Raw genomic sequence first — 25,000 nt, 5'->3', positions numbered from 1 at the left:
GTACCGCATGAAATTGATTAGTTCAGTAAATGGGATGTTGTGTGAGGGAGAGGAGTTGCTGTTTTGCATAAGTTATTGTTATTTATTGTTTAATGTTAGGACTCTGCATCTAAATACAAAATTACAGTTGAGAAAAATTTTTTTCAGTAATAGGCCTAATTAACGACCCTTGAGTCTTTGTTTTATCAAGCATCGCTCTCCAGGTTGGAACTGTTCCGTGGTCTCCTGTCTCTCTTTCCCTTCCTTGAATTGGTAGCCATCTTCATTTGCTCATGTTGTATTTTGAGGCTTTAGATGATTTCATTTTAGCTGATTTATGTGATAATTTGTGCTTTTATCTTGTAAGTTATCATTGAAACTTTTAATTTGCGGACTGTTGATGTGTTGAAATAACACGAAACGTTTCATATCTTAATAAAGCGCGTTCCTAAGACTGTCGTCTTCCTGGGACTCCTGAATGCTTTGTTGATGTTCTTCCTGATGTACGTATATATATATATATATATATATATATATATATATATATGTGTGTGTGTGTGTGTGTGTGTATATATATATATATATATATATATATATATATATATATATATATATATATATATATATATATATATGTATTATAATATATTAACTTTTGAATACTTTACAGTTTTAGATACGCATATGAGTTCATGCCTTGAATGAAGAGACCCTCTTTCAATGGTGTGGTTCAAGTCTTACCAGTAAAGAAATTGCCTCATTCATTTGCCGGCTAAATTGAAGACTTGAAGTATGAGGAAATCGAATAGCGGAGAGGTCGTTGTAGTTATAACTAGTACATACATATCTTAAAGTGACAAGTTGATTTTATATTATATATATAGATATATATATATATATATATATATATATATATATATATATATATTGCATAATTATAGGATGGAAAGGCCACAGGTCCTGTACTTCCCTGTGCTTTATTAACGAAAACAAGTAAAAACGTTCCCTTATTGATACTCTCATACTTGTTGGCAATAGCAATAAAAAACAAATAAATGTTGAGGTTAGGGTGAAAACTCACTCAAGTAATTCCTTAGACATTAGTAATTCCTTTTACTCGTTTATGCAAAACCATTGCTCAATCCCGCCCACCTAACCCTTAAGGTATATATCCTAAGCATCTCTTGCTGGCGGTTTTGCCTAGAACATCACTTCATCCAGCCTTGCGTTGCCATGGCGACGGTTTGTTTGGATCCTGGCCGCTAGTAACACCGCATTCGTCTATATTTCCCGTCATGCCATGGGAAATCGAGCTTTACGGCAATACTCTGGCCTATTTATCTATGTGTATTCATTTATGTTTATATATATCTATCGATCTAACTGTCTCGCGCAAGCACACGCACAATATATATATATATATATATATAAAATAGAGAATATAATATATATATATATATAAGAATAATATAATAGCATACCTATATATTTTATTTATATTTACTATGTGTTATGTGTAATAAATTTCTTTACTCACCATACGTCCTTAGTTCTGATCATATCTCTCTCTCTCTCTCTCCCTTCTCGCTCTCTCTCTGGACAGGAAGGTTGGCCTTTGAAACTGTATTGATATTTTTTATTTGTGACTGAGGAATTTTCATGACTACGAATAAAATGAATAACACTTGTGTATTTTCTTCTTTTCAGAAAGAGCAAGTCGATGGGGCCTCTCCCGCCACTCCTACAGAAACACCAGCCAAGGAACTGGAGAAGCCGAATTCCTACGTCCATATCAGCACGGCCGAAACGTAAGGATATCTCAGATTAGATAGACATTCTGAGAGAGAGAGAGAGAGAGAGAGAGAGAGAGAGAGAGAGCAAAAACGGAGAAATTATAGACCTGAGTGTTTAGTACATAGTTATGCAAGGAAAGAGAAAGAAAGAGGAATTTGGAAATGCCTATTACTAATTCGATATGTAATATAATAGCCAAGGACGAGTAATTTTGAGTCAAAAAATGGTAATATATGTTTTGTCATTTCAGAATATAAAATGAGAGAGAGAGAGAGAGAGAGAGAGAGAGAGAGAGAGAGAGATGTGTTTGTGTGTATTTGTTTTTACTTCGTTTGTCAACGAAAACTGCCAAACATTCTGCCAGACCTTCATGAAGCTCTGAATGATGAAAGGAACAAACCCTGACCATGGCACCATCTACTGGCTGGTAACAAATCTAATCGTGGTGGGAAATACCATTCTGATAATAGAGAGAAATATTCTTCCACCGTCAATTGCTTCTCTGTATCTACACATACACTTTCGGAATAGCTCACTATACTATATATATATATATATATATATATATATATATATATATATATATATATATATATATAATATATATATATATATAATTGTAGTGAATTTTCCTCATCTCTGATTACGTCAGAACAGTTCTCAAATTATATTTACTTTTTTAAATATTTAAAACCCTTCCTAGGTGTGATATCAGTTAAGGTAATTTGCCTAGTTAAGTAGTTTGTATATTTTTGAAGGTGGCTAAATTGAAAACAATTTAATATTATTATTGTCAATATAGCTCATGCAGAAACTTTTCTTGCCTCAGTAAACTGCAACATTTTGTACGGTCATGTTCATTAAATTATTGCCTGATTACGAGAAGAAATTAATTCGTTAATCAAAGTGTTTTTAACGATAAACCGTACCAAAAAGGAACCACAAATAGGTTTTTACGTGAATTCGTTAATATATATATATATATATATATATATATATATATATATATATATATATATATATATATATATATATAGATATATATATAGATATATCTACAATATATATATATATATATATATATCATTTATATATATATATATATACTTATATATATATATATATATATATATATATGTACTATATATATATATATATACTATATATTATATATATATATATATATATATATATATATATATATATATATATATATATATTATATAGTGTGTGTGTGTGTGTTGTGCATCGTCTTATTAGTAGAAAACAAACAATAGACATACAGCAGTTAGTAATATCAACGGGAACAAATGTTTATCTTCCCCAATGAGTACAGCTATGCAGAATTACTATATATTTGATCTGAATCTGCGTTGCTAGAGAGTTTGGTGGAAAAGACTTGAAGGAGATATCGCTGTTAGGTCCTCCAAGGCTGTTTGCGTGTTACCTTTCAATTGTGCCTCCTATGAGAGCATTTTTGCTTCTGTCTGTGTAGCAGTCAGTCACTATGGCTGAAAGTTTGGCCGCACGTGTCACAATTTGTAATTTCATGATATCGCGAAACACGTTGAAAATCTTTCCTAATGTTTGCTGTTCACGTTTTATATAAGTTAGATTCGAAATATGAAGATATGGTATTGACTTATTTTAGATTTGGTTCGAATTGTTTTCACATATCTTTTGAAGTAAACCTATTACCAAAGTTGAGTGGAAAGCTACTATTTCCACAGCCCGAGCGCGTCAGTGGCATGACGGTATGGTCTTGACCTGCCACCTCGTTGGCCGCTAGTTCGATTCTCGGGCATTCCTCTGAGGTGTTAGAGATATGTATTTCTGGTGATAGAATCACGTAAAGCCGTTGGTCCCATTGCTGAATATAACTACTGGTTCGATGCAACGTAAAAACCCCATACCATACCGTACCACAGCCCGATTGCTAATTATACAACTGAGGACAACTGTCTCTTAGGCATTTACTGAAATATATCTCTCTCTCTCTCTCTCTCTCGAAGTGTGCGCGTGTGTATTTGTGGATATGTTTGTGTGTGCGCGCTCGCGCCTGCTTACCCTCAGGTTTGGCGTTTAACGTATTAATTAATAGGAAAAGAGCTGGACTCCTCATTACTTAATTCTAGGACGAACCGCGGCGCCACCTGAAATGATTTAGCGGAGGATTAAAAGCCAAGTGGACGTTGTTTGGCGATCGCGCTGTGGAGTGTGAGACAATGTGTCTGTGGCAGCGTTAAAGCTGGATTTTGGGCTACACCTCAGATGAAGTCATAAGTATATTTAGAGTAAAAAAAAAATAGGTATATGTAAATCCAACCAGCTGCGTTTTCGAGATGATAATTTGTTTCGGGGGGGTGTGGGGGGGGGGTCGCCTTTGGAAATAGCGGTTCGGGATGGGTATGCTTATTAGTTGGGGGGTGGGGGGGGGTTAGTTAGGAGGGATTCGAGTGAGTCATTTTCCTTGTGGGGGGGGGGTGAGATGGAGGAGTGATTTTCCACGCATCATCCTCGTGTTTGAATACTCTTCATGTAAATGTTTGATTGCGGTTGGGAGGAGCTTTTACAGGGTGTTCCTTTACCTGGCCACGGAAGATATATCTTTTGGTCAACAGGATTTGCCAAGTGCCCCGTTGTTACCTAATGAGCTTTTGAGAACAAGCTGAAAACGGGTTCTTAAATGACTTTGCCGCATTCACACACACAAAAGATACAAGAATATCGTAAGTCCTCACTCCCCCCTCCCCCTCTCCCCTCAACCCCAACCTGAACAAGTTTCCATCATGTTTTGAATGTTCACGCCTTGCGCTTTAAAGACTGTAAAGACAAACCCCCCCCCCCCCCCCCCATAACTCCCCAACCCCTCACCTCTCAAATCTATTATATTGCATTACGAGTGAAGGCCACGCTCTCGGTAATGAATGCAGACTACACACGCACACACACATAAATACATACAATATTATATATATATATATATATATATATATATATATATATATATATATATATAATATATATATTATATAATATATATATATATATATGTATGTATACATATATATATATATATATATATATATGCGTGTGTGTGTGTGTGTGTGGATGAGTATCTGTGTATATACTATAAAAGGAAAAGCAATAGAAAATATAATCATCATTAGTATTATTACATTTTATTCTAGGAAACACTCTACTAAGCCTCTTTTAGCGTTGTCGTCTCGTTTCCTAGTTTATGTTTTTTTTTTCTTTCATTCACGCTCCTGAGATTCTTAATAAGTAGTGTAGAAGATGGTGGAAGGCTTGTAGTAACTTATTTCAATACTACTCATCGAGGATGTCCTTGCATAATGTTTATTTGTCTGATCTCTACCGACGCAGACATTGAACTCCTTTTAACAAATGAAATCTAGAAGTGTAATATTAGTTATTTCCAAATAATTTTCATCCATCAGTTCGACTCCGATCGTCCTCATGTTATTCACGATGGAATTCATGTTTTTGTTTCCGTTGTATCCTGGAAAACATTATTTTCATTTCGAAGTGAGCGTCGGGAATTATGAAGCAGTTAAATTCTTATCGTAGTCTTGCGAAAGTAGAATGAATAAGTCTTGTCATGTGACAAAATTGCAAGAGATTAGTCGTTTTCCGTTATTGCAGCTGTCTTCGTGATTGCTTTTTATTCCGGACTGAAAAGTCAAATGGTTTAGATTCCAGCGATTAGGCTTTCCCTTCCATTCCACCCTCGCTGGGGCGTAGTGGCGCTTTTTCCTTTCTTTAATCATCTCTTTTCCCGTTTCTTTTGCTTTCATTGCAGCGGATGAGAAGGAGGCCATTCTTCTGTAAATTGCTTCTTGGACCGAAGCAGTTTTCCCCTTCTTATTGCAGATCTCGTATCCAAGAACCTGCGTCGTGATTCCGCCTTTGCAGTGCCACTGAGGCAGTTCCGAGTGGTCTGCGGTTCTTTTTCTCCTCTCCCATACCGTATGGTTTATAAATGAGGGCGGTAGAGTAGAAATCCCTTTTAGCATCCTTTCTTCTCAGTCTTGGGAACTTGATGCAGATGCAGTTTTCGGATGATGGGTATCGTTTCTTCGAAGTAGTGGTTGGAATATATACGTGTTCTGGGCATAAAACTAAGATATGTCAGTAATCCCGAAAATAGTAGAGCTGTAGTTGTAGTATTAAGAGTAGTAAAAAAAACCATCATTAAAAATAGTTCAGTCAGTAAAGTTTGGTATGCATCGTTGTTCAGTGAAGTACGAAAAATGTCCCTCGAAAAGCAATAACACTTTTTCATTCGCAGTAAACATTATTAAGAATAATGCCCATATAAAATGACTCGCTCACATATTTGAAAATCGTCAAATTGGGTAACAACTTTTGAGCACGATGACAAAAAACTTGACGCCACTCTTAAGTAAATTTGAAACTTGACTACGATTTCTTCGTGTGTGTGTGTGTGTGTGTGTGTAATACGGAAGGAATCTTCTCAGTGCTCGGAAGATGCAAATGGCCGACAGGTGATGACATGGAAGCTGGGATGAAATATCCCAGCAAGATCACTAAGGAATCTTAAAACACTTCCCTACTTCCTTGCCTCATCCTTGTTATTACTGGTGCCTCGGCCTCTTATTATAGCCACCCACCCCCTACAAATTGAATCATAAGGAACAGTTTCCCTTTCATATGTATAGACCACATTGCGTGTAACAGCTTTGCTTTTGATTCGCCTTGTTATTGTGGTTTCCGTCAGACTAATTGTTTCCTCTGGATCTCCTCCCACAGACTCAAGACGGAAAAAGAAGGCGCCGACCTGGCTAGATACATCGTCAGGCTATCTGGACTGACAGCCGCTCACTTGCAGAACTTGAAGTGAGTAAATCCAACACATTTTATATTGTTTCGAATTCCATGTTTTATTGTTCTAAAATGGTAAGTAAGAGTGCATGGGAAATTTTGTGTGGGTGAGGACTTACGGAATCATATATAACGAACTTGAAGTGAGTAACTCAACTTACAGTTTGTGAGTTTTTAAATTGAATTTGTTATGTCTGTGTCTGTAGGCATTTGAATGTGCTGTGGATAAGTTCGTTTTGGAGCTGTGATTTGTTTCTTGTATTCAATGGGAATTGTTGTATAAACGCAAAGATGGATTTTAAGGCCCAATTGTTGTCGTCTCTTTGTCAATACATTTCCAAGAAGCCAAGTTCTCAAAAAGAAAAAAAAGAAAAAAAAGGAAACGAGTGACTTTTGAATCAGCAGCATATTAGAGATTGGAATGATACCATATGTGAGAACGCCCATCGCCCTTCACAAACGTCTGAACATTCAGGCTATTTTGACCTATAGCATTTGAAATAATAGCATTTGATATTTAAATGATCGGCAGTTAAAAAAGCGAAATAATGTTTATCTCAAACACCACATTTTTTATAGTGAGAAACGAACGCTCTTGTCACTGCATTTCTAGAAGGAAAGGGGAAATAAACGTCGTGTCCGGGGAAGCGAAGATACCTGACGCCATTGTAAGTCTTTTCTCACAGGTAGGCAAAAATACAGCAGGATGTCCAAATTGCCTCAGCTATGGATGGAAGGTGTCCTCTCGCGTCATTTTTGCTATGATAAAAAAAAAAATTGTACAAAAGAAAGTTGCTTTTATGTCTTTGTGGGAGAGGAAGTGACCAGTGCAGTTGGAGAGAGAGAGAGAGAGAGAGAGAGAGAGAGAGAGAAAGGGGCGGGGGGACTGATTGATTTGTAGCCTGCCATCATTTAATATTAAAAAATGTTCAAATTAAGAGTTTTTATACGAAATTATAATAATTTTCTGTTTCATATGGGTATGTTAAGCAGAGAGAGAGAGAGAGAGAGAGAGAGAGAGAGAGAGAGAGAGAGAAAGGGGGGGGGACTGATTGATTTGTAGTCTGCCATCATTTAATATTAAAATTTTCAAATTCAAGAGTTTATTTTATTCAGAGAATTATATAGTATAATTTTCTGTTTCATATGGGATTTTAATGTTAAGCAGAAAGAGAGAGAGAGAGAGAGAGAGAGAGAGAAGAGAGAGAGAGAGATGCAGTAGGACAGGGGTTAGATGGAGGGCTTACCAAGTTTGACTCCCCTTTTTTCCCCCTCACCTTACCCCGGCGCTTTATTGGTCTTTGAAGTGGCCGACTCTTGTTCTCCCTTTTGGCTTTAGGAAGAAAACTCTCCTACGTCAAATATCTTCGCATTGGAATCAAAATTCATCACATCGAGCAAAGAGAGAGAGAGAGAGAGAGAGAGAGAGAGAGATTAGTCGTCTTGCTGTTTATGCCTTTAGTTCGTGGGCGTATTACATATTTATTTTCTAGGTGTATATATATATATATATATATATATATATATATATTATATATATATATGATATATATATATGTGTGTGTGTGTGTGTGTGTGTGTGTGTATATATATATATATATATATATATATATATATATATATATATATATATATATATATATATATATATATATATATATATGTATGTATATGTATATATATATATATATATATATATATATATATATACATATTACATATACATATAATATATATATATATATAGTGTTTATATTACTGGCAGATAGCGAAACCAGGCATTTCACGAACTGCCTAAAATTTCAGGCAGATAACGAAGTGCACGTAGGGGAGATTTGATCCCCTAGGGGCTAGTGCTAAACACGGTGAAACAGTGCAGATGAGTCACTGTTTCGCCGTGTTCATTACTAGCGTCCTGGGGGGGGAATCAAATGTAACCTAAGTGCCATCTCGCTATCTGCCTGAAATTCCAGGCAGTTCGCGAAATGCCTAGATTCGCTATCTGCCTGTAACTATATATATATATATATATATATATATATATATTATATATATATATATATATATATAGATAGAATATATATATATATATATCTATATCTAGATATAGATATAGATATATATATATATATATATATATATATATATATATATATATATATATATATATATAGTATATATTCTTTCTAAAATTAACATTCATTGTATACTGTTACTTTAATGGTACATTACAATTAAATATCAGAATACAAATATATAAAAAAGGTTTTAAGAGACGTATTATATTTATAAATCCAAAAAAAAAAAAAAGTATATATTGAATTATTATAAAATATATAAATACAAACATTAACTATTAATTTAACTAGACTCTTGTAATTGTATTTCATTATTTTGAATAAAAGAAGTTCTTGCTGTAGTAGCATCTTTATAATTACAGAGAATCTATGTAATAATGCTTTCGTTATATAAACTTCCTGTAAGAAAATCGAGGATTTGTGACAAATTGCATCATCTTTTTCACTGAGATCACTCGGGTTACTTAGCAACCGCAACGCAAACATGTTCTTAGATTTACCTATGAAATGTACAAATATCAGTCTCTGCTTTCATGACACGAAAGATATAAAATATATATTTTTTAATTACTAGTTTTCAGGCCGCGTGCTACATTGCACAACTATATGTATAACCAGGGGCAAAATTAACAAGATATAAATAGTACACAATTTATTCGACAAAATTAATATTATTTTAACTACGTTAAATTCGGTATGAAAATGACTTCTTGTGCAGGTCATTTCATTCAAGTTCAAATTGCACGATGTCATGTAGCTCAAATACTTAAATTGCACAAGGTAAACTTCATTGCCGCCAATATTAAATAGGCAGACGTATAAACAAAATGATAGATAGAATGGCATGCATGTGCATTGAGTTGTTTTTACGTATTATAATTATCTGATTGACACAGTGGCCGGAGAGGTATGAGGTCAGAATCTAGAGATTTTTCTTTTTCCTACAACCTTAGTCTCGTCTTCCTAAGGGATCGGCCGCTCGTATCTTCCTTTGGATTTTAGAGTATTAGCAAATATAAAATACTAATAATATATAATACTAATGTAGATTTAAAGATGGTTATACAGTACTTTTTTTTGTCGTGAAATACTGTTTTCACGGGGTAAGACGATATACGACTACTTTTTCTTCCCTATTAAATAGAGTACTAGATGCTGTGCGTCAGTTTGTTTCTTGTCGTCATCGGAAGGGGATGGACAATGAACCGAACGTCAACGTCGCGATTTCATCCTCTCTCCATTGCTTTATATTTGAGGAAATATCATTTTATTTGTTGCACATTTAATGCAGCTTTTTAGAGTTAAAAGTCAGATTTTCTTACGCTTTATGTACTTTTCAGTGAAGCATAAAATCAATCTAGTAGAATGTCTCTTTAACCTCTTTAATCTTTTGTTTTCTGTGATATTCTTTGTGGTGAGACTGGATCGAGATACAGGCACATAAGTAGTTCTCATGCATGGAAAGATCGATTCACGCTTCGCTGACATTAAGTATGCCGAGAATGTATATTCATGTATATGCTCACTCGCAAGCGCGCTCTTATGGTACAGTAGACATACATACACATATATTTATATATAGATATATATAAGATATATATATCTAGATAGATATATATATATCTTGTGTGTGTGTGGGTGTGGGTGTTGATATAGGTATAGTCGCAATACGATATACATATATATATATATACTTATATATATATATATATATTATATTATCATATAGATTATATATAATATATATAAATATATATATAGATATATATCTATTATATATATATATATATATATATATATATATATTAATATATATGTATGTATTTGTGAGTTCGCGTACTTGTCCGATTTTATATTTACATAAATGATCATCATAGTCGTAGAAAATATGCTTGTGAAGACGGTGCTGATAAATGTTTTTTCATTGATGTGAATCTTCGTTTTATTTGCTTTTTTTTCAATATAAGATGATTACACACCCATACACACGCACCCACACACCCAATATATAAGATATATATATATATATGATATATATATATATATATATAATATATATATAATATAATATATATACACACTTAAAATCACAGGAAAACGTATTTTTTTGTATATAGGCATATAGTACGTATACCACTTTATGAAATCTGTCTCGAAAATGTAAATGTGAAACCGGTCTGGTTTTATAAGTTTTGTTCTGTGTACTCATAATATGTTTGCTATTGGTCCTTCCTGCGCACGGGAATACATATCCGTTAAATTCATGTAACCTATGATGACATAAAGTAGTTAATAAGTTATATGGTAGTTTATAAGGTTTGGAAGACATTAGCCATGGTGGACAAGCTTGGTGTTCAACTCCAATCCATAAAATAAGCGAAGTGCAGTCATCCTCTTCAAGAGGAATAGGCGTTTTTAATCGAAGTGTCAGAATAATTAGGATGAAGATGCTCTGCGATTTTTAAGGGACGCCGACGTTCCTTTTTGAAACTGCTATGCTGATGTTTGGCCGGTAGTGGATATTTTATACATACGAATTTTCCTCAATAAAAAAAAAGCTGGGATATGCTTGCGATAGTGACATTTGAATATCTTTTTCTTTGATTATTTCATTTGTAGTGGGAAACTGTTCCATTGGCGGAGTAGTCAGGTTTATTAGATTTTTCCGAAGTTTACGAGAGCAACTCTCTCTTCTCTCTCTCTCTCTCTCTCTCTCTCTCTCTCTCTCTCTCTCTCTCTTTCTGAAATGAAAAATTGGACATTGCCCCAAACATGCCTTGATGCATTTTCAGTAAACAAATAATCCATCTGTTGAAAAGGCAATAACTTTTTAAACCTTGTGTTTTTTAATGTTTCAGAGTTTTTTTCCCCTTGCGTTGTATTTTTTATAGTATCCGTTGAAAAAGACCCAAACTCCCCAAAAAGATATTCATGGGACTAAGCATCTCTGAAAAGTCAATGAAACGTTAGACTTTTCTACATGAGACCCGAAACGTTCTGAAGCCATTTGTTTATTTGTTCTGTCTCGTAATGAATGGTTGTGTGTTGTTGATTTAATGTTGGGGATCGTTTTGTGTTTCACATCGCTACCGCTGCAGAGAACCGCCAACATCAGATACTTAATTCCAAATGTTTTTTTTTCTCTCTCTCTCTCTCTCTCTCTCTCTCTCTCCTCTCTCTCTCTCTCTCTCTTTTACTGGAAGTACATGATGAAACTGACAATGTAGTGCCTTAATGTTCGTAAGTTTTCTAGCCCAGGCTGGAATATAACAAGAGAAATTAAGATGTAAGAAAGAGGGTGGGCATGACAACGAATGAATGAATCTATAGACATTGCTGACTTTTCTGCCGCTGGAAGGAAGATAGGTTACAAGCCAGGAATAGCAGAAAGCAGGGGAAACAGGGTCCCGGCCATGCAACAACCTAAACAAAACCTGATCGCTCCGCACAGGCAAGTAGTTCGACCTCGACCCTGCACGACTCGTCGATGCCATTTTTTCTTGCCAGAACAAACGAGCTTGCCAAGAATCATTAAAAATGTGGATAAGGCGCGCAGCACCGTTCCACCACGCAGAAACTTAATTCACGGATTTTGCTTGTATTCTTCCGCTTTTAGTCGGAGCTCACCGTCATCTATCGGTGGGTTTTGACTAGAAAAGTGGTCGAAGGTAGGCTGGGCCCCTTAAACTGCAGGCGCTCCAAAAGTTGTAATAAAAAGATTGATTACTCTTGTCAAGAATTGCTGTTATTGTAACTTATTGAAGAGGCTCCACAGAGCAATGATTGAAGAATTCAGTCACATTTTCCTGTTTCTCAACTGTATGTATTATGGTAATTTCCCTTCCAAGTAATACTTTCCTACCATGCTGGGATTTCTTCATATTTAGGCCAGTTGTAATTTGAGTTGGCGGATTGGATAAATGTTTCGTGAAATATTTTTCAGTATTTTTACTTTAAACCTTTATTGAAATAATAATGTATTTCGGCGTAGGTGGTATAGTTGATACGACGCACGTCAACTGAACCTAAACAGCATGGCAGGCCTCACTTTGAAAGTACTACTATTTTCACAGAATTAAAATAACGTTCAAAAGACCTTTGAGGCATTTTATATTGTAACGGCCATATCGTTGATACTATTTAGTGGTAATCTGTCGAGTTTTCACGTTAAATAGATGGAAAGAAAAAATAAAGGACTACATACACTGGATATTTTAGGCTTATGTACTTTTTAAGTGTTTGCGAACAAAGAAGTGATTGAGTTTTAAATCTACAGAGAAGCCCACAAACCTACAGCAACATAAATGCACACAGCAACAGATTTCACTCATGAAAAACACACACACACATACTCATAAATTAAGCGGAAGATGAGTTCATATTCTTCCATTTTGATAAGTGACAACAGTCCACGCTCTCTCTCTCTCTCTCTCTCTCTCTCTCTCTCTCTCTCTCTCTCTCTCTCTCTCTCTCTCTCTCCACCTTGAAGATTCCTATTTTTTGTCTGAGGAAAATAAAAATGGAGAACAAAAGAGAAGTTCTGTAATGCCACTTCTTATGAAGAACATTTTGGTATTTTACTATTCATTTCCTTTTATTACATCTAGGGGAGACGCAACAATTTAATTATAATAATGGCATTTAAATATTCATTATATTATTTCTCATCATCCTGCCGTATGGGACTTTACCTTTTTCTAGTTTTTTATTATTATTATTATATTTCAGTTTGCAGTCTGGTGACGTTTCTTAATTCTTTTGAAGTTTCAGTTCCACCTTTTTTATTAGTAGAATTAATGGCATGGTGTAGAGATAAGTTCAAGCCTTTTTTTCATCATGGATTTTATGTCATGGCATATTACAGAAGACATTAATTTCCGTCATTTAAGTTGTATATAAGCAAGCATGCATGTGTGTTCTTTAAACGTACTTTGACGAGAGACTGTCCACTGAAAAGAAAAGATATAGTAGTTCATAACGCTACGGGAGCGGTCAGTTCTACTTCATAAACAGGGAACTTTCAGTTTATTGGGATCATGGAGCCTGATCGTTATTTATCACGTTCATTATCTAGTTAATGATAACTTACGAAAGTCGTAAGGTTGCGAATAATTAATAAAATGGTATGCTTTTCTAACTCAGAAGAAGGCTAATAGACTACATTGAAGATGTCTTTCAACCTTTTACGATTTCGTGACGAGATAAAGCTGTAAACGTCTCTGCTTATGTGGCTGTGAATGGTGGAATATTTGACAAGAACAATGAAGTCATCTTAGAAGACTTTTTACCCACACAGACAAACAGGCGGCCAAACCGGAGCGGTAGAAGCCCACTGCATAATCATTAAACGAGTAAATCAAGGATTTTCCAGCATTTGAGTAGAAAAGGATAGACGATATCAGCCTCATAATCATCCGCTTCTAAATACACCCGAGTTTATTTCGATTGACGAAAACATTCGGTTATTGTTCATACACTCTTTGATTCCGGTCGGTGCCCATTTTTATGCGGTTTCTTTTATCTGGTCAAACTAAACATTATTTGTAAAACAGATGTTCATTATTAACGGTATCATTAATCCCGCGATGAATCCACGTTTTTCAGCCTCTCGCAATTATCGCAGCCTTCATCCCCAGATTCGCTCAGTGAAATTTTGGGAGAGTGAAAGAATGAACTCATTACCCACACATGAGTTCGCTTATGAAGAAATAATTAATAAAAACAAATTATGATACAAAGAACAGAGGAGCTACTGACTATTCACACCGATACTGTTTCACTTATTGTGATATTCCTATTCACTTTTCTCAGCGTCTTTTACCGAAGAGCTACCGATCTCTCTCTCTCTCTCTCTCTCTCTCTCTCTCTCTCTCTCTCTCTCTTAAGAGGCAGGGGCTCTGGTGTGCTGTTGCATTCATCTGGTGGTCGGTCGTCTGTTACTTTGGTTAGGTTGGTCAACAACCAAGGAAGGGCCACCATGGTTCATTCCCCACTGCGACTGGACAGCTGCATGCCAATCGCGAAGAACCCCCTAACCAGCGGACAAAAGTTTGGTCGAAATTTTCTTCGAAACCGAGTGTTACAACTTGGCTGCCGATCTCGTACCCAAAATGCAGAGGATGCAAACTCCTGGGGGGCCTCTAGTCTTTTGTTTTTGCAGCGGGAGGATGTGACATTGCTTCTATCAGTAGGATGTGTATAGAAGTCGCCCAATCCATAAACAAAAATTTGACTATGTAAGATTAGTCCCAAATGACGCCCAAAGAGATATTGAGTCCATTTGAGAAGTATTTCCATGCCAGTTTATTACATAATAATACGAAAAACCTATGGTATGCCGCCACTCAGGTTTTGTAAGTATGAAATTTTACCATAAATGTGCCGTTAGAGAGAGAGAGAGAGAGAATATTTCATGAAGCAAGTGTCACACACGTACCAGGATACATATCGTAGAGTGTCAGTAACGTAGAGTGGTGACCTCTGGCGGCCATATTGAAAGGTCTCGGTCCAGCCCATAGTACTGCACCTTATTACTATTATAATTTTTACTATTGTTTTAGTTTTTTTCCATTATTATTATTATTATTATTATTATTATTATTATTATTATTATTATTATTATTATTGATGTTGTTGCTGTTGCTGTTATTTTATTAGTATTATTACTAGACCCAATTTCACAGAGAAAAATTACCCTACCAAAATAGTTTGGCCTAACCACTCCAACCATTGCGGTCAAGGCCTAAACATCTGCTCTTGGATCTAAGCAATGTGTAGCATAAATGGTTCCTATAAATTACAGGAATTACTTTACATACAGCCAGTTAAGACTAACTAAACTTTAAAGTACAATCAGTGAACAGTAACACTCACTATACACTTACACTCATTAAACACTCACGTTTACTATATTCTCACACTCACTAAACACTCACACTTACTATACACTCAAACTGAATAACACTAATCACTCTCTGAAGTATTCAACAGTCACCAGGCACTCACTATACACTAAATGCTCACCAAACACTCACTAAATACTCAATGTACCATAAACGCTCTGTAAACTTTCACTTAACATTCTTTTAATCCTAAACATTCAATAAAAAACTAAACACACGCTATACATTCACTTAACACCCACTATACACTAAACATTCACTAAGTACTCACTATACACTAAACACTCAATAAACATTCACCAAGCACTCACTATATACTAAACACTGACTAAACCATAAACACTCATTAAACGCTAAACAGTCACTGAGCATTCACCAATCATTCATTAAACATTCACTAAATACTAACATTCGCTAAACCCTAATGTTCATTATGCGGCTAATTTGATCCCCTTCTACAGTTGGGGAGACATTTTCCTGATAGCCTCTTCATCCTCTAAATGTTCATGGTACATATGATGTTTATAATATTTAAACACCGGACCGACGACGTCTACTTTTTCTCGAGGCATTGCATATGTTAGGAAAAAAAAAGGCCAAACATCAACTCTGTGAAAGAAACAGTTTCTCCGCATTATCATAAGGACAAATACAAGAGACCAACCGACATCAAACACCGTCACGAGAGAGAGAGAGAGAGAGAGAGAGAGAGAGAGCCGGAAGCCGATAACATGTCATCTGGATCAAGGCTTATAATACCTACCACATTGACGGGGATACCCGAACCAACACCCGACCCCTGCCAACAACACCGGTTGGACCTCCATGGGTTGGACCTAGGAGATCTCAACGCCTCCAGGACAGATTTCGTCACCAACCTCCAGGACACATTTCGTCACCAACCTACGACCAATTAAAAATTCTTGCCTACTGAACAACGCACCGATTGTATACGCCATGCCTACTTTTAATACCAATACGTCACGTATCTTAATTCATTTATTTTTACACTCGCAGAGATGACCGCCTGTGGGCTGTCGACACTTTAGAGGAAATTAACCTAAGACAACTGCAATATTTGTGCCCTTAGGAAACCTGATATACCAGCTACACGCTAATGAAAAAAGAATAATAAAAAGAACAGAGAAAAGACCTTTTTTAAAAATTGTGGGTAATTACAGATAACCAGGTGCTGTTAAGTTACAGTATTGAGATATTTTTACCATTTCATATATATTTACTATTATACTTTATTGTCTTTTGTGGATTTTGGATATAATGACGCCTTTCCCAGTCTGAACGCTTAGTTATATTGATTTTTTTTTTTGTTATTTTTGTAAATATTTTGCGTCAACAAATTCTTAGAATTATGTCAAGATTTTTGTATACTTTAAATATTATTTTCTTCTTTACAAGGTTTGCCATTTTAATCGTGGGAAGGCGCATTTAGTGGAATGGATGGCTTATACGACATGGCTAGATGGGTTAAAGAATTAGTTTTAGTGACTTCTTCTCTGTAACAGTCACGGATTTCGCACGGATGGGATGCTAAGCCATCAGATCGGTTTTGTTATGAAGGCTGTCTGTCCTTAATTAGCTGGATGACTTTTAGCTCTCCCGAGTCTCATCACAGTTTGTCCTGTGTGTGTGTGTGTGTGTGTGTGTGTGTGTGTGTAAGTATTTATTTATTTGTATGTATGTCCGTCTGAAGAGAACTTTTCACTTGTTGCCAGGGTAGGGCATATCAGAGGTCCAAAGCCCTGCAATGCATTGTATTGGACAAATGTTAATTTTATACTTGAAAATGCAGCAAGGTGGCTCATGCTGTCTTGTGGCCGATAGACCTAATGTTAATTGTGGTGTCAGGATAATTTCCTAACCCGTAACTACAGATAGATAGTGTTTTGTTGCTTGTATTTCTTAGGCAATCATGTCTGGGGTTGAGTTATCTAGCTGTCCTTATTTAAATGTATTGAGTTACCTAGCTTTTCCGTCGCCTGTCTGTCAGAGATACTATATAGCGTTAGTTGAGGAGATTATTAAGTTTAAAGTCATTTGTAGTCATGCGCTATCACACTGTTTGGTAGTGATAATAAACTGGCGTTTTATTTCTTTCAGTCTTAAACTCATATGCCATTTACTTCTCGATTTCATGTGGTTTACGTTGGTGTTTTTACACATAAAACTGATCATTTTTTGCGCCCTCTTATCTGCTATATATTTTTTTTGGATATTTATGCAGAAGCAACTTCGTTTTCAAGCGATTTTTTTTTGCAAAGAAGAGTTCCATTGCAATCATTGGATCGTTTCGAATGTCTCTCCGAAACTTTTTTCCTCGATTGATTGGTCGTTTCCGTGGCTAAGCACTCTTTACATTTGCTGACACAGAGTTGGTTAGACTTTGCGGCACCCTCCTCATACGACGCCTCGAAATATGGTGAAATTATCGCTAGCAATGAATCAGAAGTCAAGTCATGGAAATTCTGATTTTAGGCAAGGGTATAGGGACCATCTGTTTTTTTTTTTTTTTTTTTTTTTTTTTTTTTTTGTTTTTTTTTTTTTTTTTTTTTTTTTTTTTTTAAACAGCCAAGGTACCATATACATCTGAAAAATAAGGATTTCACAGCTTCAAAGGACCAAATATATGCGAAGCAGACATTGGTTGTAACTTCATTAAACTTACATAAATTGACTGTTAATTTCTGAATGCTGGATGCAAAAGATTTGCCTTGTATAAGATTGGTTATCATGAACTCTTTAAGAGAGTCATCTTGGACAAGAAAGGCGGAAATAATATATACATAGTTGTAAGCAATATTTTACTGCAATTTCGCAATGGTAAGAAAGTTATATATTCTGTTATGAGTATAATATATATATATATAGTATATATATATTATATATATATATATATATATATATATATATATATGTGTGTGTGTGTGTGTGTGTGTGTGTGTGTGTGTGTGTGTGTGTGTATGGAAGACGCTGATATTGGCAGTTGGCGTTTGTTTGCAAGAGTATTTAAAACGTTGGTTAGGGGGCGTTCAGGAGTGTGAATTCTGATAATCCATATTCACCTCTACAAGGGGTTATGAGTGGTATGATTCCTGTACGTTGAAGGGTGTGATGATTGCTTTTAGAATATCTGTCTTGATGATTTCGCAGCTCTGCTTCGGCTATGGATAAAGGAGATCTTTGGGAAAATTCCTCAACATGAGGTCCAGTGAAGCCTCAACTGGACAGAATTTTTATGGTTCCCGGCACACCCCGTCTGCATTTCCGAATTTGTTTGACATGGCGAGGAAGGTGATGGCCTTCGTTCAAAGATCAATGTTAGTCTTTAGATCCCCAGGGAAATTAGATGTGGGAAATAAACGATGATGTCCACCACTTACTTCCTGAGAATCCATGGTGCTTGTGTGGATACGCGTCTTGTCAAAATCTGTAAAAAAAAAATACATGTACTGTAAAAGTGTGATGCACATGGTGATGATATGAATAAGGATGTGAAAAAATGAAAAGTAAAACCGCAAAATATGGGTGTCTTAACAGATGCGGTCTCCCAGGCATTGCAAGGCTGCAAGTTGAAGGATAAGATACGTTGTCACATTTCTTTTTCTGGTGCATTTTGAGGCAAGGGTACCTCTTACGGCCTATAGAACCGAGGGATCTGCATTCGATCCCCGAGGGGGCAAAGGAAAGGCACGGTGTCTATGTGCGCGTTTCCATTTAAATTGAGGAGTGCCATTGATTACTATCATTAGGACCATTATCATCATTTTTGTGGGGAGGGAGACATCAGCCATTCATTAGTGATTTTAGTGTAACTTCTACCATTTACGTATCAGTGATGCCTTTTGCCTTCTTTACTCTTGGAGAACTTTTCGTTTTTCGTTTGTAACAATGTAAATGAAATCCCAAAAATCGGTGTAACATGACTGCCATTAAATCTTAAATAGGAATCTAGTGAAACCACTTTCATATTGGATAAAAAAAACCGTTGCTGTAATATTGCTGAACAATTCTAGTAAGAAAAGACGGTATTGTAAAAACTGCATATTAAATTAATAGTAATTTAATCTGCTAGAAGAAATAACAAGTATAATCCACTGAACGCATTGATTAATTAAACGTAATGTGCCGCTGTTCATTAAAGGTAAGTTTCGTTGACCTCTGTCGTCCGTACTCGGGTTAATGTAAATCTCTCTGGTTCATCAGTACAGTTCTGTCTGTCTACGTACATGCCCACACAAAATATATATATATATATATATATATATATATATATATATATATATATATATATATATATATATATATATATATATACTTGATTTTTAAATTTCGAAAAAGGTAATAACGTGATGATTATATGAACAAACTTACAGCCACAAAGGAAAAGTGAAACTATTGAGACGCTAAGTACTTCGTTTTATTACCAAGCCATTTTCACAACAGTTAAAGATATTGATATGGTGGTTATAAGTCTTGAGGGAATACAAAAAGAATAACCTAAATATAAGCCAAGGATTATATTCTTTTGACCCTGTAATAAAACATATGTTCCAGAAGGATTTGAAAGATAGGATAAAGAGGATTACCAATAGGTATATTTCGATGTTAATCCGTTGACCGTTGTTCTGATCTCCCAACCTTTTTGTATTCCCTTCGGACTTGTCTCTGTATCTTTACTTGCTGTGACCACGATTTAGGTAAGAGGACGAAAGTTCTTATGAAGATTTCAACTGTTTCACTTTTCCTGCGTGGCTGTAACCTTGTGCGTGATATCATCACGTTTTTATGTTTTTCGTGATTTAAAATCAAACTATACATACTTACATACATACATGCACACACTACATGATACATCAAATGTCACAGAACTTTGGTGCATATTCTTGCAGTGACTTTCCATTGTTATGTAATGATCACACATTAATTAGATCATAACATTTTCTGTCGGTATTTTCTACATGCAGGAAATAGTTACATCTTCGCATAATCGTCTTCTCATTAACATTTATGAAGAAAGTAGATTTCTCACTCTGTCACTCTTGCAAATATGACACTGTGAAGTAATTATCACTTGATAATGATGATGAGGTGGTAAAAGTTTTGTAACACTATCTGCCACATGATTTCCTCACATACTAAGAGGTGCCAACAGATGGAACAGTTTTGCTCTCTCTCTCTCTCTCTCTCTCTCTCTCTCTCTCTCTCTCTCTCTCTCTCTCTTCCCGTAGGGGGCTAGTGCCGTCAGTGTACCTCATTCGGTGCAATGTAGGCATTACTTAAGGTTCATTTGCAGCGTCCCTTCGGACCCTAGCTGCAACTACTTTCATTCCATTTACTGTACCTCCGTTCATACACTCTTCCATCTTACTCTCCACCCTCTCTTAACAATTGCTTCATAGTGCAGCTGCGAGGTTTTCTTCCTGTAACACCTTTCAAACCTCTTACTGTCAATTTCCGTTTCAGCGCTGAATGACCTTAGTTGCCCCAGTGCTTGGCATGATGCCAAAAATCAATATAAAACAAATCAAAATTTCTCTCTCTCTCTCTCTCTCTCTCTCTCTCTCTCTCTCTCTCTCTCTCTCAGCCTGTTCATTCTTTAATTTGCCTTGTTTAGTCTTTCACTATATTCCAAGGAAGGAGAACCAGTTTTGGATAACTTTCTCTATATATATAAAAATACATATATACACATGTATATATAATAAAGTATGCATACATATATATACACGTGTGCATATAGGTATACATATGTATGTAAATAGCTAAGCGGAACATATTTGTGAGGTCATGAGGAATACATACTATAGGTAGGATAATTTGATTGATATGCCAGAAGCTGACAAAGACCGGCTTCTGCGTACGAATGAATTCGTTTTTTAAAGTGGAATTGATGTTAATTGTGATTTTGGAAAGCACCGTATTATGATGTAATGACTGCAGAGATGATTTTACTGAAATTGTGGTGATGGAAAGCACCGTGTTATGATGCAATCACTGCAGATATGATTTTACTAGTGATGCTTATTTGTGGAATAGGGAATGAGGAAACAGTGCCTGGTAACTGAGAAGAGAGAGATGAAGAAGCTGGTTCAGAAATGACAGGAGTTGCACAGATCAAGTCATGTCAAGAAATGAGGATCTGAAATTTAGTGTATGATCTTATTTTATACATTAAGTGTAGCGTTATAAAACTTTTTTATTGCTTCCCAGGTCACGCGAAACCTTACCACACATTTTTCCATTTTAATATTTGGAATAAGTAGTAATCCAACAGCATGTGATCCATACAATTAGATTTTTATTGAACTATAGCAGTAGTTTCTTAAATGTAGATATCAGTACGTGGGTGGAGATTTATATAGTTTTTTTTCTTAAACTATGTATATCGTTTCTGTCATGGGCTGCTTTGCCTGTTGGATCCCCAGAGCTTGTAGCATTCCGCTCTTCCAACCAGGACAGCTTGTTGAGCATTAATAATGATAATGATGAGCTTAATTGATCACCTTATTAGCTGGGAACTGTCAAAAGATAAACAGAATTCCAGACCTTTTTTTATGCCTAGTAACACTTGAGCCGAATATGCACTTGGCAGCGAATACATAGATAAGAAAATATGCGATGGAAAGGAAAAATTGTCACGGATGACGAACATTTTTATTTGCCAGAATGAGCAACGTCTGCGAATCTTCACGGAGTAATGACATGAAACATTGTTAAATTATCAAGGGAACGCCGGCTCTAATTCGCGGGGCATTGAAAACCCAAGAAGACGAACTGAAATCTTAACTACTTTCGATGTCGTTGATCAGTAGTTAGTGGTTTCATAAGCAGATTCTCTACTTTACTTTCAAACATACATATTTGGCTGTATTTCTTAGCAAAAAAGTTTTTGCCTTGAGTTTCAAGGTGTTCAAAAAGAAAAAAGAAAAAACTTGTAGAAATAACGCTGTCCACGAATATTTAAAAAGGTGGGAGAAAGTTGAACCTAAACCTCCCAAGAAAGTTAGGTTGGCTTTTATCAGTAAAACCGAAGCGGCACCGAAACCTTAACCGCAAGATACATTGAGAGTGATCCATAAATCCCCCAAAACACACGGGGGGGGGGGGGGGGGGGGGGGGGGGGGGTGTGAAATCTATTTTAGAATTCTGCCGAAAATAGTTTGAAGTCTGTCATAAAGTCTCAAGCTTGAATGCAATTTTGCCGGAGTAAAGCCCCGGTAAAACTGTGCCGATCTGCATCGGATTGAGAAAGACTCTCTCTGGCAGTACAGTCTTTCCCGTTTGCTTCCATCAATACCTAATCCTCATTACTTCTTATTGCTCGTTTCATTCGTATCTTTTATTTTCCCTTTTCTTCTGTGGATGTTGAGGCAGCGGATTGAGCCGTGGTAAGGAACCAAAAGTTCCTGAACGCCACCGAGAATGCTGTCGAATACGACAAAAAGAAAATACTTTCGGATCCAGGACATTTCTAGCTACCTTACCGTTTAATGACTACTACTATTAATAATATCTTAACTGATCATATTGCTTTTTTTCGTTATCATTCAAAGACAGAGCTTTGAAACGGGCAAAATATATGAACGTAAATGGAGAAACGAAAGTTTCGAAGTACCACCTAGGCAACTGCGAGCAAGAGGGGAAAATAGAACGGAATAATTTGTAACTTTGTTTTCTACGTAGCAATTATCTGGATGCTCAACTACAATCGAGGTACCGGGCATTCATTCCTTAGACCTACTTTCGCGAGAGACTTGAAAATTTAGCCTTAATTAATTTTCGGTTATTTGCTGGAGCGTCTAAACTGTAGCCGAGATCTTTTCTTTCTGACTTCTTGTTCTGCCCTGCCTGCCTTCCATTTTTTTTTATTTCGATAGATATTCATATTTCCCACTGATGACCTTGCTATGACGCCAGTATCTTAAGAGCGCTGTCAAATAATGTGAAACAACGGATCGGCGGTCTTCGAAGTTTAAGAGGGAGAGAGACTGTGGGTGGGAAGATTTCCCGTGAGGAAGATTAAAAAAAAAAATAATAATAAAAAGAGTAGGAGGATGAGGAAGAAATCCCTGATTCTGAGGAGTGGAAGGAGAAGGGAAGAACTGAATGTGAAGAGGCTGGGGGGAAGATGAACGAGAGGCCTGGGGTTGGTTGGAGTGGTAGAGAGGGGAGGGAAGAGGGAGGGGAAGTTGAGAGGTGTTCTGTGTTGGGGCTACGCAGACGGAAACATCACCATGGTGACCGCTGTATCAAAACATGATTAGAGAGGAAACACTCTCTGCAGATGCTCAACTCGGTATAAACCCCCTTCCTACCCGCTGCCTCTGCCCTAACCTCTCTGGCTCTCCTATTTTAACCGCCTCCCTTACCAAAGCCCTGCTACCCGCCCCGTCCTACATCCCGGACCTCCGTAGGGTCTTCCCCTCAGCCAGCCTGCCGGCGTTCCCCCTCATTTTCCTCTCCTTACACTTAATAATGATAATTGTGCGTGTTTGTACGTGCTTTTGGGGGCGGGAGGGAGCGGGGATAGCATAAAGGGGTGATGCCTAATGGAAGGTATGGAACTGGATAGGTTTGGAGATGCTGCGTTGGATAAACAGAGACCACAGACTTGGTTCCGCTCATGGAGTTCCTCAAACAGCTTAATGAACTGAGCTGTCTAGTAAGACAGAATCCCGTGGAGGGGAAACAACTGTAGTCTGTTCAGTGAAAAATTCAATTTGCCTCTGCTATCCTAAGCAGTGAATTTGTAACTGGTTGGTAGTTGAGTGTGGCGGGTCACAATCGAGGTTAGGTGGAGCTTGCGGCTTAGGGTAGCAGCCTCATCTCAAAAGATTGCTAAAATAGGGCCCTGTGTTACCGAGGTTAATTGTTGAAACTTACGGAGTATATAGGAAAAAAATGGTAGATTGGAATGATGTAATAATGTCAAGATTTTGTAAATTCGAAAATACTTGTGAAAGTGGTTGTTGAGGATGTCTGAAGAGTAAATTATATATCAAAGAATAAAAAGTAACGAAGAATTTCTGAGATACTAAGGTATGATGGTGATAATACGATTGAATGACTAACAGAGGTGTGGAAAGGTATATATGGCAAAGGAAATGTTCCACTGGAATGGTTGAAAGGAATTGTCTCTCATTTTATACAAAAGGAAAAATACTTTAGAGGAATTTAAGAATTATACGAAAATAGCATTGTGATTGACGAACTGAGGTATATGAGAAGGTTTTGTACAGGAAGAGTAGTAGTGTGGGTTTCAGCTTGAAAGATGTGGGGTTCAAGAGTTTACGGAAAGGTATGTGACAGGTTCGAGAGCAAAGGAATTGTAAGATTTCATATTATAGATAGAAATAAAAAAAT

At 36.3% G+C, this 25,000-nt stretch overlaps 1 protein-coding gene across 6 annotated transcripts in view; it reads left to right on the top strand.

Annotated features, from left to right (window-relative positions):
* The window catches only part of LOC135219683 (receptor-type tyrosine-protein phosphatase N2-like), a 303,910-nt gene that overhangs the window by 58,562 nt on the left and 220,348 nt on the right, over nt 1-25,000 (top strand). For all 6 annotated transcript variants that reach the window (XM_064256633.1, XM_064256637.1, XM_064256636.1 and 3 more), the window contains 2 exons: nt 1,687-1,787; nt 6,568-6,654. In XM_064256633.1, coding sequence (XP_064112703.1) covers nt 1,687-1,787; nt 6,568-6,654 — 188 coding nt within the window. The remainder of the gene's footprint in view (nt 1-1,686; nt 1,788-6,567; nt 6,655-25,000) is intronic.

This window comes from Macrobrachium nipponense, chromosome 1 (assembly GCF_015104395.2).
Source record: "Macrobrachium nipponense isolate FS-2020 chromosome 1, ASM1510439v2, whole genome shotgun sequence".
NCBI classification, from domain to species: Eukaryota; Metazoa; Arthropoda; class Malacostraca; order Decapoda; family Palaemonidae; genus Macrobrachium; species Macrobrachium nipponense.
Note: the sequence above shows the minus strand (reverse complement) of the source record. Positions and strands in the feature narration are given on the sequence as shown.